The 18,804-nt window shown below is 35.0% G+C and overlaps 1 protein-coding gene across 1 annotated transcript; it reads left to right on the top strand.

Annotated features, from left to right (window-relative positions):
* The first annotated feature begins 827 nt into the window (after nucleotides 1–827).
* LOC102806044 (cytochrome P450 3A13-like) lies at nucleotides 828–17,936 on the top strand. The gene is made up of 12 exons (XM_085505676.1): nucleotides 828–1,173; nucleotides 4,997–5,090; nucleotides 6,084–6,142; nucleotides 9,962–10,058; nucleotides 10,375–10,491; nucleotides 10,638–10,726; nucleotides 11,498–11,646; nucleotides 12,789–12,931; nucleotides 13,381–13,521; nucleotides 14,139–14,497; nucleotides 14,692–14,854; nucleotides 17,286–17,936. The coding sequence occupies exons 1-12, from the start codon at nucleotides 1,103–1,105 to the stop codon at nucleotides 17,361–17,363; spliced, it is 1,560 nt and encodes a 519-aa protein (XP_085361802.1). The 5' UTR covers nucleotides 828–1,102; the 3' UTR covers nucleotides 17,364–17,936.
* The last annotated feature ends 868 nt before the right edge of the window (nucleotides 17,937–18,804 follow it).

Raw genomic sequence — 18,804 nt, 5'->3', positions numbered from 1 at the left:
TGTGTCGAACGAGTATTTACCTTTTTTTAGAATCTATGCTCTCGTTATTGTTCATGGGTCGTAGACTCGCCTGTAGTTGTAAATTAATAATTTGTATTTTATTGGTAATTAGCAAATTTGTTGATTAACTCGTTTCAAATTGTAGAAAATGACGAAGTGAAATGCATATGCATGATTTGCATAAATATTTGTTGTTTGTTTCCATTACTTTTTAGCCAATGAGCTGGGCGGCTTTAAGTCACATGTTTCGCAAACGTCTCGCTTACACTCGGTCATTATCTCTCGCCAAATAAGCTATTTTTCCCCAGAGATGTCCTATATCCACTACCAAATGTCCTCACTCGCCGTTTATAACCTGTAAAATACCAACACATGCTCAGTGGATTTAAAAAATCTGACGTCAGTTCGAGGTCACTTTTTTTAAAATTGTGCTATAGTGCATATACATGTATTTACTACCCCGGTAGCACATGTACAGCTTTGCAGAAATACTCAGGCGTGCATTTGTTTGTATGTCCCCTTAGTTTCGTTGATTTGAGGAGGGATGGTGAACACAATTTGGTGAGCTGTTTCAAGAGAACATGTTGCTCACCGTTTAGAACAATGATTCCTTATCTGATTTGTTGAGCAAAATTCTGCCGACTTGCAAGATGCTGCTCGTCAAAATGTGCTCGCCAATTTATCTGACCTCGGCGTGAGTATGCCAAATAGACGCAAATCAGACAAAGTAAAAGTGAAAGCGCCACCAGTGTTGGGAATGTATCCATCTGGGGGTTAATGTCCGGGCCAATGTCGAGGAACTTTGAATGACCTTTCCATTGAAACTACTTTGTAGTGGATGCACTGTTTTAACTGAAGAGAAATTATGTTGAATTTACACAACATGGAGTTTTCGGTGGAATATGTAGATGGAATAGATAGCTAAGGGGACATATACAACAACACGTACATCATTGTGTCAACACAGGTGGCGCTATTCAGTGTAGAAGACGCCGACCTGCAGTGTCAATGCACGTACATTGAAGTAAAGTAAACGTCGTCATTCTGTACAGCTGTTTCGTCATCTCGTTTCTCAGTGGATTGACGCTATTGCAGATGGAAAATGTACGTTTTTGGGTTTGAGATTGCGTTGCTATGGCTACTTATTATTGCCACCTTGGCTCTGGCATACATGTAAGTTGATTGGTAATTTTGTTGTTAAATTTAACCATTCGTCTATGAACGATAAAAACGAAAGTCATGGCATCTGGAACTAACTCATGTTGCTGCTGGTACCATTGCCATTATCAGTAAATATTACTTACAATGTTTGGCACGGATCTAGAAGCCGTACCTACACACGAATTGGTGACGTCACAAAATACATGACCTTCAAGTTCAATCGGGGTCGTTTCTTCGGTATATACGAATTGGTATATACAAATTACAATAAGGATACTTAAGACATTACACATAAGGTAAAACAAATCATGTGACAATATAATGATAATAAACGGTAATAAATCCTAGCTTAACAGTTGAACAGAACGATCATATAGTCAGTCGGGTGACGCCGAGGGTCACGCACTGTGTTGCAAAATGGCCGTGTGGTTGAAACTGGGTTATGGCGTGACGGGTGAGGAAGACATCATTAAACACTCTCAAAATCACAATAAAACGGGGAAGTGGTTGCATATTACGGCGTAGCCAACATGGGAAATACAAAAAACGCCCAATACAAACAACATGGGTTCGAATCACACTAGATACACACTCACCAGAACCGAAGCAATCAGAAACCAGCAATCGTTTTGGCTCGGAACACTGGAGTAGTTAGAAAAATGAACACCACTTAACGACCAACGTTGTGGTGTGGTACACAAGCGTGCCATCAAAATAAAACAAAATTAGCTTGAAAAGACAGTGGGTTCGAGTCCCGGTCAGAGCTACCGTAAAAACGTAAATCAAATAAACTGAAATCTCTCAAACCGTAAACAAGTAAACAAAGAACGTCGCGAAAAAATAATAAAACTCACGAAACTCCACCATACAAAACTGAATGAATAAATAAATATTAAAATAGCTTACGTCTTAAACTGGACAGTTTCCAGTCACAAGAGATAAACAAGACCCAAGTCAAGGTAAGTTTTGTTAAAGTGTCGAATAATGATGATGGAAGTTGGTCAAACACGAGTTCTTACACCTAAATAAGTATCAAATATTTGTCGACACATTTATTCTCCCAATTCAACAACCTTGTAGAGGTGGAAATTAATTAAACAGGTATTTACTCACAAATATAATGGTCAATATTTGTCCATACATTCATTCTGTCAATTTAAGAACTTGTAATTGTTGGAATTGATCAAATGAGAGTTGTCTACACTAAAATAAGTTTCAAATACTTGTCCATACATTTATTCTCTCAATTTAACAACTTGTAATTGTGGGAATTAATCAAACGAGAGCTGTCTACACCAAAATATGTCTAAAATATTTGTCCACACACTTATTCTCTCAATTTAACAACTTGTAATTGTGGGAATTAATCAAACGAGAGCTGTCTACACCAAAATAAGTCTAAAACATTTGTCCACACATTTATTCTCTCAATTTAACAACTTGTAATTGTGGGAATTAATCAAACGAGAGCTGTCTACACCAAAATAAGTCTAAAATATTTGTCCGCACACTTATTCTCTCAATTTAACAACTTTTAATGGTGTAAAATAATTAAATGAGAGCTGTCTACACCAAAATAAGTCTAAAGTATTTGTCCATACATTTAGTCTCTCAATTTAACAAATTGTAATGGTGTAAAATAATTAAACAAGAGCTGTCTACACCAAAATAAGTCTAAAATATGTGTCCACACATTTATTCTCTCAATTTAACAACTTGTAATTGTGGGAATTAATCAAACGAGAGCTGTCTACACCAAAATAAGTCTAAAATATTTGTCCGCACATTTATTCTTTCAATTTAACAACCTGTAATTGTGGGAATTAATCAAACGAGAGCTGTCTACACCAAAATAAGTCTAAAATATTTGTCCACACATTTATTCTTTCAATTTAACAACCTGTAATTGTGGGAATTAATCAAACGAGAGTTGTTTACACCAAACTAAGTATTAAATATTTGTTGAGACATTTATTCTCTCAATTTAACAACTTGTAATGGTGTAAAATAATTAAACAAGAGTTGTCTACACCAAAATTAATCTCAAATATTTGTCCACACATTTATTGACACAATTTAACCACTTGTTTAATCAGTTGACATCAATGCAACTTACCTGCAGTGCACAGTGCACAACAGAGTATCATTAATGAGCAATTATAAACAGGAACGTGTCTTGGCATTAGGGTTAGGGTCGGGTCAGGTATGGGCAACGGAATTATTAACAGGAACGTGTCTTGGCATTAGGGTTAGGGTCAGGTCAGGTATGGGCAACGCAAATGGCAAACACCCAATTGGCAAGATGTACACTAACGGATTATGGCATGCATATAGTTTACACAAGTAAAAACACAAAATTGTCAATTTTTTGGACAATTGTAACTCAATAATAGAAATATGTTGTATTTCTATATATATACACACTATATAGTCTTATCAAATGCAAACACATCCAGTCAATCAATTGTGGTCTTGAGGACAGTGATCAGGAGGACCCGGGTTCAATTCCCATGCCTGCCAGTCTTTTTTCGCAAACACTAATTTGTAATAAACCTAAATAAGAAAACAAATCATTCATTTGCATGACTACCCATATGGTTCAGTGGATATGTACAATGTAGGCAATGTGAGAGATTGCTGGTTTGAATCCGGTACGGTTAGTACGATTTTTGAATGCTAGTGAAAACATTGATCCTATAAATAGGACTTAAATCCTATCGTTTGTGTGAAGACACTCGTGGTAAAGTGGACAAGACAGTGCGCTGGGAACTCAAAGATTGCAAGTTCGAATGACGAAAACGACACTACTACAAGACAAAATATGAAAGACGTTAAAAACATAAACAGCAACTTCTGTATATCAAGAATTCAAGTCAGAAAAACAGAACACAAGAATACTACCTCACGTGGAAGCAAGTCGAAGTCGTCAGAGTACGAACACAGTTGACAGCTGCAGGTCATGTGCAACAACAGACACGAGGAGCAATGCTGCTCTCCAAATGGGTCCCTTCTTTTGTATTGACCCCCTAAGGATTGCTAATCCCCCTTTCTAACTCTTCCCCCCAAAATAATATATTGCCCCTTTTAGAATGTATTGACCCACAAATTAATGAATATTCATGAGCACAGAAACTGCTACGTCATGAATAAATTAGCATAATTAAAAAAAAATTGCATAAAGTGTAGGTACGTCTTCTGGAGACCTGCCAAATGTTTAATTTGAAAGTTATTTCACTTTGACCTCTTGGTTGCCGGTCGTCATTTGCATTTGGGGTACACTGCCTTCTCCATAATACGATCAATATAATATTAGTATACTTTTGTAAAAAAAAAAGGTTAAACACGTCAGACGTCTTCTTATGCACTTGTGATCGAGCCTGGAACCGCAGCTAATTCTCAGTATCTCGAATCATAGATGTCCATGCTCGAATACAGCGCGTCTGTTCGATTCGGCAGTAACGACATGTATGTATACATAAGTACTTACATACCGTGATTGATCCGCGATCAGACATTTTGAAAAAAATACATTAAATTCGTGAGGGCGCTATTCTCATCTGGTCAAGCGTTGACCTCAAGAATGAGGCAATACATTTAATTAAATAATGACCCAAACTGAATATCAGTAAATAACAAAATAAATACATTTATAAATACTCATATGAATATCAGTAAATAACAAAATAAATACATTTATAAATACTCATATGAATATCAGTAAATAACAAAATAAATACATTTATAAATACTCATATGAATATAAGTAAATAATAACAATTTCAATGTGATAAAATAAACATCTTTGTCTAATATTTCAATATAATTTAATTTACAGTTATGGCACTTGGACATATTCATATTTCAAAAAGCAAGGTATTAATGGACCTACACCATGGCCAATGGTAGGATCATTTTATACTCTGATAAAGGTATGTATTCATCTATATTTCTTGTACTCTAGATCATTTCTAAAACTTTATTGGACTATGAAATATTTAAAGTGGAGGAGATGTCACCTGCACATGTGGCAGATGACCATAGCGTGTTGTTGTTTACAAGCAAACGTCTACCCAAGGGCCTTTGCGTTTTTTAGCATGCTTTATTATCATCGTTTGGGACTCAATTCCCACACAGGTGAAACCCCTTCCAAATAAATTTTGATAATTTTTTCAGCATGTACAAATGTTGTCATCTTTTTCGGCTTCCCATTCCCTAGACACTTTTGAATAGTCCTCACAGATATTCACTTTTATTGTGCGTTTTCAGTTGCAATAATTCATTTTAAGGAGGGCAGAGCCATGAGTGTATGAGGCTACTGAGAAAAGAAACAAACAAATTTGGTCACTGAACAATTCCTCAAGATACAAGAGTCCAAAATGTCCTGAAAAATAGTCAAACTTTGTGTTTTCATACTGATTATATCTCAAAGTTCACTGGTTTCTATGGGTGGTTATATCTCAAAATTGAATTAGGATACGAATTAGGATACAAATCCTAATATTGTAAAAACATTAAATATTTTTGTTAGGAAATGATAGTTTTCCATTGTATGGAATGAGTAGTTATATCCCACAATGCATTGCATATATGTGCAGTTATATGCTTAGTCGTGCAATATGTGCAATTCTCACAAATTCTAAAGCTCAATGCTTGACCAGTACAATTTTGTTCAATCTTGGTTTATACATTGAACTTTATGGGACACCCTTAATGCATGTCACTTTGTTTGTCAGATCAGACTCAAAATGACCAACCGCCGGCTATTTTGTTTTAGTGAATGCAGTTTTTGAACGATATCTCTGTCATTCTCTCATGTTCAAACTTTATATATTTCTTAAACTTGAAAACTCACAGGGAATATGTAATGCAATTACTTGTTGAAAATTCTTGATTATGTATGCATGTATGTATGTTTTTTTCAGGGCAAAGGTTTCCAAGACACATTACTGAGGTTTCAAATCCAATATGGTAAACTGTATGGGTAAGAACACACTGTCCTTATAGATTTAAAAGTATTCCTGTTGTGGCGAATGATTATTGATAAATAGTTTCACTCCAAATTAATTTCATCAATAACGAAACAGTTCACTTGAGTGGTAGCAGTCTACAAGCGTTAGAAATAAATCACTCTAATATTTAAACATTAATGTCGTTTATTCACTGGCCCACTGGTTCACAAAGGTCACTCCAGTGTCAAGGTTCATTGAATATAATTCATGGAGAGAATTACAAATTCACGTAAAACTCTGTTCCGGGATCGGTGCTAAATACAACCAAAACTTTGTGGTTTTATCTGCGTCCATCAAATCTGACTAGCTTTCTATTGAAGATGGCAGGTCCCGGTCTGTTTGTTAACTATAGGGGGCGCTATACAAGTAAGATCACTAAACTACCGTAAAAACTCCAAATTTTCGACTCCATTAAAAATTGCCGACTCATTCTTATTCGAAAATTGCGACCAGTTTTGGTTTTCCCCAAAACGAAAAAAAACACGATGTGAGCGTTCAAACGGGACTTTCCCCGAAGACATGAATCCGGGTTTTTGATTGACTGAGAGATTTTTTTTTATTGGTAACGAAAATATATTCTAAAGAAACGAAGTTTCAAATAAAAACGAACACAAAAATCTCGGCATGCTGCGTTTCTGAATTGTTGATTATTACTCAGTACTGATTATAATAATGTACACAAAATAAATTCTTTGAATTGTTATGAAATACAAATAAAAGTCAACTTAGTTTCATCGTAAGCGAATGATTCCGGTCTCGTATAAATATTTGATGCTGTAGGATATCCGCCATGTTCTCTTAGGTCAAATAGGTCAAATCACTAATTAACCAATCAAAAAGCTGGATGATGCCAACGTGTTCAAATTATCATAGCTTATTTAAATATGTTAATGTTATTGAACGCAATGCGGAAGCGATTGATGTTGTAGTACGATCTTTTGGCTTGGATTTTGATGCGAAAACGGCATGATTTTTTTTAAATAAAAAAATTAGTTGTTTTTAAAAAATAAACTGGGCATCTGAAGAATAATTTAACATTGTTCACAGTGATAACAGCTCATTCTCGAAAGGAAGCTTACCCGCTCACGCTAGTCACGATAAAAATCATACACATGTACTCTTGAATAGACGTCAATGACTACGGTAAAACTTAGACTCTATTTTAGCCGGCAGGAATGATTGAAATGTCCGAAAAATGACGCCAAAATACACCTTAAAAGTCCCATTTTATTAGCTCCGCTGTCGACTTTGTCGAGCGGAGCTTATCATATGAGTGATTGTCCGTCGTCGTCTGTCGTCGTCCGTCGTCCGTGTCAATGTTTTACTTTTTCGACTTCTTCTTGAAAACTACAAGCCTGAATGCTTTAATACTTGGTGTATATGTACCTTGGGTAGACCTCTTTTAGGTTTGTTCATTTCATGTTGATATCTTCAATTCTCTAATTTTGGTGAATATTTTTGTCATTTTTGGTAAAAAGTGATATTTTCGACTTCTTGTTAAAAACCGCAAGTCCAATTGATTTGATACTACATATATAGGTACTACATGTGGACCTCTCTCAGATTTGTTCATTTCGTGATGATATCTTCAATTCTCTAATTTTGGTGAATATTTTTGTCATTTTTGATAAAAAGTGATATTTTCGACTTCTTGTTAAAAACCGCAAGTCCGATTGCTTTGATATTACATATATAGGTACTACATGTGGACCTCTCTCAGATTTGTTCATTTTGTGATGATATTTTCAATTCTCTAAATTTGGTAAATATTTTTGTAATTTTTGGTAAAAAGTAATATTTTCGACTTCTTGTTAAAAACCAATAGTCCAATTGCTTTGATATTACATATATAGATACTACATGTAGACCTTTCTCAGATTTGTTCATTTTGTGATGATATCTTCAGTTCTCTAATTTTGGTGAATATTTTTGTAATTTTTGGTAAAAAGTGATATTTTCGACTTCTTGTTGAAAACTGTAAGTCCGATTGCTTTGATATTACATATATAGGTACTACATGTGGACCTCTCTCAGTTTGTTTGTTTTGTGATGATATCTTCAATTCTCTATTTATTTTGATGAATATTTTTGTAATTTTTGGTAAAAAGTGATATTTTCGACTTCTTGTTAAAAACTGTAAGTCCGATTGCTTTGATACTATTCATATTGTTCATTTTCTAATGATGTCTTCAGTTCTTTAATTGAAATGTGCATTGCTAACAGCGGAGCTATCTCAGCCGATAGGCTGCTTGTTTTCTTAAATCCCATTTTATTTTTTTAATCCAAGGACGAATTTACGGCAGAATCTGGTCCCTCAAATAAGGGACACGTGAGCTTTGATTCTAACCAGATACATTGCACTGGGTCGGGGAGATAGTTTGCTAAACTTCCATGTATCTTTTGTCCAATGGGTACCTGTACTTCGAACATTCACAAGTTTTCCTAGGTAGTGCGAGACAGCTTTGTCTTTTGACCTAATTTTGTGCTGACCTCTCCTCCGCGTCTTGATGTTTTGTTTTCCTTGTCATAATACTCACTGATTGATGACTTTGTTTTGATTTTGAGTTGTTTAGCGTACAACTCGGCCACGACCTTTGCTTTTACCGTGAAACATGGGGAAGTTTACGTTAATTGATGGACATTGCATTTTTTAAAAAACTAACGAAGCACACTGTCTATCATCCCCATTTTTTCATTTGCTGATTTCTATTCTGAAAAATTTGACCGTCCGAAAATGCACCTTAATTTTGACTCTAAAAACACGTCACATTTCTAGCACAAATTATTTAAAACCGGCCGAAATTTTGGAGTTTTTACGGTACATAGAATAGCGTTGAGTAAGGTTATACCATTTTTGTAAACTTATGAGCTGCCATACCTTCATCATACATGTAATGCACCAGGCAATTTCAGCCATGACAGTTAAACTGCCACATATTCTCCATTCTCTACTGGGAATCTGAAACATGTACATAGATGTTACAGATGCCTCAGAGATTGCAAGGATTTTGATTTTGATTGAAAACAAGGCCCAATCTAATGTATCAACACTACATGCAGGAATGAATGAATACAAATCTGTATTGTCCCCGCTATGGCAGGCAACATTTCAGATTACATCTATGTATTAGTCAGACATGATCATAAGGAGATGTCCCGTACGGCTACAATTCATGATCGCTGGTAAATAAATTAATATTTGGAATTTTCTATATTTACAATGTATTCTAGCAACCATTCTAGTGTTCATGTTACATGAAAAACAGACTTAGATTTAAGCTACTGTAATCTCATATGCACATCAGATATACGCAATTGCTTACATGCACAGGGGTGGGGATGGGGGGTGGTGGGGTGGAAGGCAGTGGTTAGCACTTGCTATTGAATGCCCAAACTTGTTTAGAATTACAAAACTCACCATTCACTTAAGTATGATTGCTCAGTTTAATAACTAGAAAGGTGTAAATGGTAGTTCTATGGTTATAAAACAATTCCAAAGCAAATTCAAAATTAGCAGAATGCGGAATAAAAGGTAGAGTCTCATTGTCAGTTAATTTTTTCCTGAGAACAATGTCCAGCCTTGGTTGTCATGTCAGAAATGGTACATATATCGAAATAATAGTAGATTTTCTAAATGAACATTGAATACAATGGCATTTTAGGTAAGTGTTCATGCGATCTGGACAGAGTCTTTAAAATAGGCCAGATTTAATCTGTACTATATAGTGCTAAGTGGTCGCGCATGTTTTGATATATATATATATATATATATTTTTTTTTATATTTTGTAGTCTCTATCTTGCCAGAACTCCAATCTTAGTAACATCTGATTTAGATCTATTAAAAGAAATCTTAGTTAAAAGATTTGCTGATTTCCCAAATAGAAAGGTAAGATTTATACAAAGTTTTCCTTGCTGTTTTTTTCAGATCATTATTGTATGACAGTGATTGTGTAATTGGATAATTCATCAAGGACAAGGTCTCAATTGTTTAACTATGTTAATGTTTCAATTTTTTTGAAGGTTTTCATTTTCTGTGATGCTTCTACATGTGACATATAGTTATAGTAAAATATTACATACTTTTTTGAGGATGCAATATTCATATTTTTTAATTATCCAGGGTATTTGTTTAACTACCGGTATATACTATTTTCTTTCATCATGTGTAAAACATAATGCATAGCTTTTATTGTTTTGAACAGAAATCACCAGTCAAAGTTAAACCATTATCAGATGGATTGACGTCATTGGAAGGTGACCATTGGAAGCATGCACGTAATGTATTGTCACCCGCATTTACTGGATCTAAGATGAGACAGGTAAATATATCAGACATTGACCTCTGTTTTTTCAAACATTAATTAAGAATCGATTTCATTCAAATTTGGAGTCTGAGTTGATTACTTGATTCATACATGGCTTGTATCACCATTAAAATTGAAGATGTTCTTGATTCATATTTCAGATGGCAGGTATGCTTAATAAATGTGCTGATACCATGGTTACAATTTTGGAGAAAGCTGTAGAAGATGGAAAAGATGTAGAATTTAAAAAGTATGTGTTTGTATCGGAACTCAAATTCTTGTTTTAGCTACACCATGTAGGTTCAGTTGGGTTTAAATTGATTACTATAAAATACTTTATATTCGCTTGGAATTAATTTTCGCTGAAGGAATGATTCAGTGAAAATAAAATCTAGCGAATATACCCATTTTTCTATATTTTACATTCAACTTGTAAAAAATCAGTGAAAATAAATTTCATACAAAACACCCAAAAAGTCTTGTTAGCGAAAATTAATTTCAACTAAAATAAAGTATTTTACAGTAGCTGAAAAGTTCTATTTCAGGTCAGATGAAATGAATTCAAAACTATCGTTTTCTAAGGTTTGTGATCTCATTATCAATGTGCATATGTTGCATCCAGTAATTATAAATTTTCGATCTTATATGGGGTGTAAATTTAGAAGGATAATGTGCACAACAATATCTCACAATTTTCTACTAATAAGCAATTTTTTTTATTTACATGTATGGTACTCGGTGAATTTTAATTCACTTACAGATCTGTTGCAAATGTACACCAAGTGATGTTATTCAAACCACTTTTTGTGTTTGCATTTGTTTTTACAATAATAATTTGTTGCAATGTTTTTATCAATTTTCATGATATCAAGAAATAGTAATTAGTAGAAAGTGAACCATTGCATCATGGGAAACTATTGTTCTTGTTTGGTATTATTAATCTGGGTGTTGTTTCCCAGATAATTAACTGAAAATTAATCTTAATTACTGTTACAACCCTGTGTATTAATTGTCTTTTCAGGGTCTTTGGTGGGTTCAGTATGGACTGTATAGCGAGTGCTGCATTTGGTTTACAAGTAGATTCACAAAACAACCCAGACGATCAGTTTGTGAAGTACGCTAAATCCATATTGAATTTTAATATCTACAATCCATTATTGTTGATAATATGTAAGTAATATGTAAATACATTGCATGGTAGAAACATGTTATAGTTTATAAATGAAATTATAAATATTTGTAAATACCAACCTTAAATATGAAATTATGGATCTCAAATAATGTTTACATCAAATACGATGAAACCTGTCCAAATCAAACCCTGACTAGACTTCTTTTGAAAACCGATCAAAAACATTGGTCCCAATGGAGGTCGATTTGGACAGGTTTCACTGTATTGTAACACTCACTATCAACTTGCTTTTGGTCTTGCTATTACGACGACGGCGACGAGTGGTTAGTGGGTGACCAGCCATACGAACTGTGACACAGAACTTTAGAGACCAAACAGCAAGTTGATAGTGAGTCTTACAATACAGTGAAACCTGTCCAAATCGACCCCTGAATAAACCAACTCCCTTTGAAAACCGACCAAAAACATTGGCATTTACTGATTGGATACATTGAATTCAAATAATTTCGCACCACCATGCATTAATTGCTGGATTGCTGTTTAAATAAAGTCTGAAAAGGGTGACTGTGTATGTCTGGGTACATCTGGGTGGACTGTTCATGTTCCAAGTTCATGCATACATATCAAGTATTTATAAGAAGAGGTTTGTGTGTGTGATCAAGTTCTTGCACAGATTGAAGAGGTCCAATTACAAACTGTATTTCTAGACGTTCTAATGTAAATTAGTGAGGTTGAAAAGACCTGCCTGAAAAACGTGATACATTTGTTTTTAAATGCGGCAAAAATTCCTGCTTATACACAATCAAACCTTCCTTGTCCACTGCGCATCTGACAGTGACACTGTTTTCTATAAAAATATGTTTGTTTGACATGCACAAAAGAGGAACCGGTTTCAAACGCTTACCATGTAAGGCATGAAAGTGTTTACTTTTTGTGAGGTCTTCATGATATATCATTTCACAAAGTTGCATATAGATTTATAAACCTTTGATCATATACCACACCTACACACATGTATATATTCCATAATTCAATTCACAATGCATGGTCGAATTTCTACCATTTTAAAAATGCATCAAATCAAGCATTTCTGCAATTCTGGATTATTAGAAACTTGTAAAATAAAACACCACAAAAAGGGGATAGTTATTATTATATTATTTAATACAATATTTTTCAGTGGTCTTTCCTTCTACATCCAAGTTTCTTGAGAGGGTATTTGGTTACCAGATAATTTCCAAGGAAACAGTAGCATTCTTTGTTGATGTTATTGAAAAAGCCATGGAGTTTAGACATGGTGATGGTGAGGATCAAGAGACAAAGGTATGTAACCATATGTTAAAGTGGCAATAGCTCTTACTTGATATTTTTTCTCAGAATTGTTATTCTAATGTCATTAGTGCCAATTTGTAATATCCATCACTGAAATGTGATCACTGAAAGCATAACATTTATGTTTTATACTGATGCTGTACATTAAATTACACAGTAATTTCTCTTAATGGTAGAACATCAACAACATGGGCCAGTATTGTATAACATTGTTGGAGGGGCTTCTGTAAATCTAAAATCAACAAAGATGCAGCAATCTTAGTCATTATGATAACCAACGAAAACAATACTGTCATTGGTATGCATCCTCAGAGTCTGAAAAATGTACATTATTGAGCAAGTGGTTAGATAATTAATTTTGATTATCTTGAGAAACCCCCTGGGTAAAGGATACTTCGATCGTGCTCCTTTAAAACAAATATTTTCTTTTTTTTTTACAGAGAGTAGATTTTCTTCAGTTGATGTTGAATGCACATAAGGATAACGACAGTGAGATAACAGATGATGAGAAACTGGATGAAAATCATGATTTTGATTTTTACAAAGAACATGGATTGAGCAAGGATGAAATCCTAGGACATGTCAGTCATTTGTACATCCAACTTTATTTTAGATTTAGTTCTAAACCATTATAAATGTGGAGGAGTGCATAACAAACCATCTTTGTGTGTATACATATTCTATTTGTCTGGTTATTGTATCTAGTACCTATTCTATACTTATTATAAATAATGGCTTCACATTCATAATATTTTTGCTACTGGTTCATTACCCTGAATCTCTGGCACAAGATTTTTAAAATGTACATTTATTAAAAGACACATTGTCGTTATACATAAATCGATAAAATACAGGTGAGCGTCACTTCTAAATTAACATTCAGATAAATTCATTTTAAAAATTGTGAGTATATTGTTAATGACTTGCATAATGCACTAAATATAGCAACTGTTGAATTTGGAAAAATCATTACGTTTGTACTTATATGATATATCTTGCATAAATTAGCTGTTCACCATCATATCTAACAATGGCTTCATTGATGCACCACACAAGACTATCGATACAACTCCCATAGATGAAAGTTTTGCTGGGTTGGTATCACTAATTCATTACTATCATTGAGCGAAATGTTGTAAAACATTATCTGTATCCCAGTAATTCCCTGAATATGTTTCAATTTTTTTTTTCTTTCTAGTCCTTTTTGTTTTTCTTAGCTGGGTATGACACTGTTAGTAGCTGTCTCAGCTTTACTTCCTATCTGCTGGCGACTAATGTGGAGGTACAAGACAGACTGGTAGATGAGATTAATGACACTTTGCAAGACTGCCATCAACTGAGCTTTGAAGTGATTAGTAAAATGAACTATTTAGACATGGTGTTGTGTGAATCTTTGAGGTTGTATCCACCTGCCGTAGTGACTGACAGACGATGTTGCCGAGATACTGAGATAGGAGGTGTATTCTTGAAGAAAGACATGAGGATAATTGTACCAATTTGGGTTATACACCATGATCCAGAACTATGGCCTGAACCAGATAGATTTCTGCCAGAAAGGTGAGATAGATTATATTCAGTTTTAGGGTATTTGTGAAATGTGACTAATGCTTTAATGACTGTGACTTGCATGTAGTTGTTAACACAAAATTCAACAAAGATTCTGCATTGACTTCAACACATGCACAATCTGTTTGATACAACAATTAAATCACCCAATACATATTAGAGTTAAATTTTATGTCTTTTATCAGGTTTACTAAAGAAGAGAAGGAAAAGAGGCATCCACTAGCTTGGATGCCTTTTGGAATTGGACCAAGGAATTGTATTGGAATGAGATTTGCTTTGATGGAAGCCAAGATTGCTTTGATTAAAGTGTTGCAGAAATTCAGATTGGAACCATGTTCCAAAACCGAGGTATGTAGACAGAATTTAGTTACAAGTCAAGTAGTTACATTCTGACAGACTTGCGTGACTAGATGTTGCAAGGAGACTTGGTGCTGCAATATAACTAGATACTGCATTGTGTCTTGGTGCTGCAGTATGACTTGATGTTGCAGTGTGACTTGGTGCTTCAGTATGACTAGATGTTGCAATGTGATTTGGTGCTGCAGTATGACTAGATGTTGCATTGTTACTTGGTGCTGCAGTATGACTTTATGCTGCAGTGTGACTTGGTGCTGCAGTATGACTTGATGTTGCAGTGTGACTTGGCTCTGCAGTATTACTAGATGCTGCAATGTGACTTGGTGCTGCAGTATGACTAGATGCTGCATTGTTACTTGGTGCTGCAGTATGACTAGATGTTGCAGTGTGGCTTGGTGACTTGGTGCTGCAGTATGACTAGATGTTGCATTGTGATTTGGTGCTGCAGTATGACTAGATGTTGCATTGTTACTTGGTGCTGCAGTATGACTAGATGTTGCATTGTTACTTGGTGCTGCAGTATGACTAGATGTTGCAGTGTGGCTTGGTGACTTGGTGCTGCAGTATGACTAGATGTTGCATTGTGATTTGGTGCTGCAGTATGACTAGATATTGCAACGTGACTTGGTGCTACAGTGTGACTAGATGTTGCATTGTTACTTGGTGCTGCAGTATTACTAGATGTTGCATTGTGATTTGGTGCTGCAGTGTGACTAGATGTTGCATTGTTACTTGGTGCTGCAGTATGACTTGATGTTGTAGTGTGACTTGGTGCTTCAGTATGACTAGATGTTGCATTGTGATTTGGTGCTGCAGTATGACTAGATGTTGCATTGTTACTTGGTGCTGCAGTATGACTAGATGTTGCATTGTTACTTGGTGCTGCAGTATGACTAGATGTTGCATTGTGATTTGGTGCTGCAGTATGACTAGATGTTGCATTGTGATTTGGTGCTGCAGTGTGACTAGATGTTGCAGTTACTTGGTGCTACAGTATGACTAGATGTTGCAGTGTGACTTGGTGCTGCAGTATAACTAGATGTTACATTGTGACTTGGTGCTGCAGTATGACTTGATGTGGTAGTGTGACTTGGTGTCGCAGTATAACTAGATGTTGCAATGTGACTTGACTGCAGTATGACTAGATGTTGCAGTGTGACTTAGTGCTGCAGTATAACTAGATGTTGCATTGTGACTTGGTGCTGCAGTATGACTTGATGTGACAGTGTGACTTGGTGTCGCAGTATAACTAGATGTTGCAATGTGACTTGACTGCAGTATGACTAGATGTTGCAGTGTGACTTGGTGCTGCAGTATGACTTGGTGCAGCAGTATGACTAGATACTACATTGTGATTTAGTGCTGCAGTATGACTAGATATTGCAGTATGACTTGATGTTGCGAAGTGACTTGGTGCTGCAGTATGACTAGATCTTGCAATGTGACTTGGTGCTGCAGTATGACTTGATGTGACAGTGTGACTTGGTGTCGCAGTATAACTAGATGTTGCAATGTGACTTGACTGCAGTATGACTAGATGTTGCAGTGTGACTTGGTGCTGCAGTATGACTTGGTGCAGCAGTATGACTAGATACTACATTGTGATTTAGTGCTGCAGTATGACTAGATATTGCAGTATGACTTGATGTTGCGAAGTGACTTGGTGCTGCAGTATGACTAGATCTTGCAATGTGACTTGGTGTGCAGTATGACTAGATGTTGCAATGTGACTTGGCTCTGCAGTATGACTAGATGTTGCAATGTGACTTGGTGCTGCAGTATGACTAGATACTGCATTGTGACTTAGTTATGTAGTATGACTTGATATTGCAGTATGACTTGATGTTGCGAAGTGACTTGCTGCTGCAGTGTAACTAGATGTTGCAAGGTGATTTGGTGTTGCAGTATGACTATATGTTGCAATGTGATTTGGTGCTGCAGTATGACTAGATGTTGCAATGTGATTTGGTGCTGCAGTATGACTAGATGCTGCATTGTGACTAGATGCTGCATTGTGACTTAGTGCTGCAGTATGACTAGATGTTGCAAAGTGACTTAGTGCTGCAGTATGACTAGATATTGCATTGTGACTTAGTTCTGCAGTATGACTAAATACTGCGTTGTGACTTGGTGCTGCAGTGTGACTAGATACTGCATTGTGACTTAGTTCTGCAGTATGACTAGATACTGCATTGTGACTTGGTGCTGCAGTGTGACTTGGTGCTGCAATGTGACTTGGTGTTGCAATGTGACTTGATGTTGCAATGTGACTTGGTGCTGCAATGTTACTTGGTGCTGCAATGTGACTTGGTGCTGCAATGTGACTTGGTGCTGCAATATGACTTGGTGCTGCAATATGACTTGGTGCTGCAATGTGACTTGATTCTGCAGTGGTTCAGTAAAATAATGCTATGTTTTTCAGATTCCACCGAAGTTGAAGAAGGGTGGTTTGTTGGATGCTCAAAATGGCTTTTGGTTGAGAATGACCAAGAGAATGTAATACATATCCAGTTTCCTGTGTCCTGATTGGTTACAATATTGGAAAAAACAGCTTAAAATATAAAGTATTATTTTGTGCACTTTCATTAATTTGATTTAAATAAAAACATTATTTGCTAGATTGGAACATAATTCAGAAACAAAATCTTGAGTAGTAAATACTATCTTTTTTGGTTCTATTTATTTCATATACAATGAATTTATTATATTTTATTATTAATCAATAATTCCAATTTTTCCTCAGTAAATCATGATTCAAAATGTTTTCTTATTAATATATACCATTCAAATTTTGGTGTTTTCTCCAATTTGACTATTTAATAATATTAACTTCAATTTTAGCAAATATTTTTTTCTTCATTTTTAATCAAAACTGACCATTTTCATTATCCGCAATGCTTTCATGTTCACTGTACATGTACTTACTTCTGAAATTTGATTGATATTTTTACAACCTGTGAGAATGAAATATTGCTGTGACTAATGAAGACGTGTTAGATTCCCTGTGAAATTTTTACTGCTAATTTGCAAACAAATTATCTCTTGTGAATTAAAGATGTTCACCAGTAGTATATGCACATGTATCATTGGTTTTATTTATGTATTTTTATTGTTGGTCTCTGCAGATGTGTTAATCTTTTAACATAACAGTACTTTATATATATTTAATTAATATTTTATCCATCCAAACATATATTATTTAATACATGTTTACTTTGACCATTTCATAACCATTTCATTATAGATGAAGGGAAAGGTACAGGAGATGAAATGTCAGCTGTTTTTTCTTGTGGTTACACTCATTTAACAAACCAGTTACCATGGATACATAATATTAACCACTTTAATATTCACAAATATCAGTGAAATTTTTTTTTTTTTATTTCACAGTAAGTTGAACATTCTGGTCAATTTACAACTTGAAAATCTTGTCAATCAATATAAAACGTTGCCCAAGATAAATTTTGGTATGGCTTGCATATTATAGTTTTCACCTTGACTGAATCATGGAAGAAGGGATATATGAGTGGAAAATGTCTGTTCTCAAATAGTTTATATCCAAACTTTTTCAACTTTTGCATTTTGTTAACCAGTGTAGGTTCTTGGGCAAGATATTGTTGAAATTTCACTTAAAATTATCTTTTCATTTCCCGCTCAGACAGGGATTATGGATTGACCTATGTGTGTCCGTCAGTATGTGTGCGTCCATATCTCTATCTTAGAAGTGTCTGTATCGATTACAATATAACTCCACACATACATCTTACAAAATATTATTCAAATGCACATGAATTTGTTTCATGATTTTATTCAAGATGGCCGAATGGTGGCCATTTTTGTGCTGAAAAATCACCCAAATCAAGCATTTCTGGCATTTTCGAACCGGATCTCGGCTGTTTACAGATTGATTTTGTTCAAACTTGGTACATACATTGGGCATT

Source organism: Saccoglossus kowalevskii, chromosome 11 (assembly GCF_978046115.1).
Source record: "Saccoglossus kowalevskii chromosome 11, keSacKowa6.1, whole genome shotgun sequence".
In the NCBI taxonomy this organism is placed as follows: Eukaryota; Metazoa; Hemichordata; class Enteropneusta; family Harrimaniidae; genus Saccoglossus; species Saccoglossus kowalevskii.
This window is presented reverse-complemented; position numbering and strand designations above follow the sequence as displayed.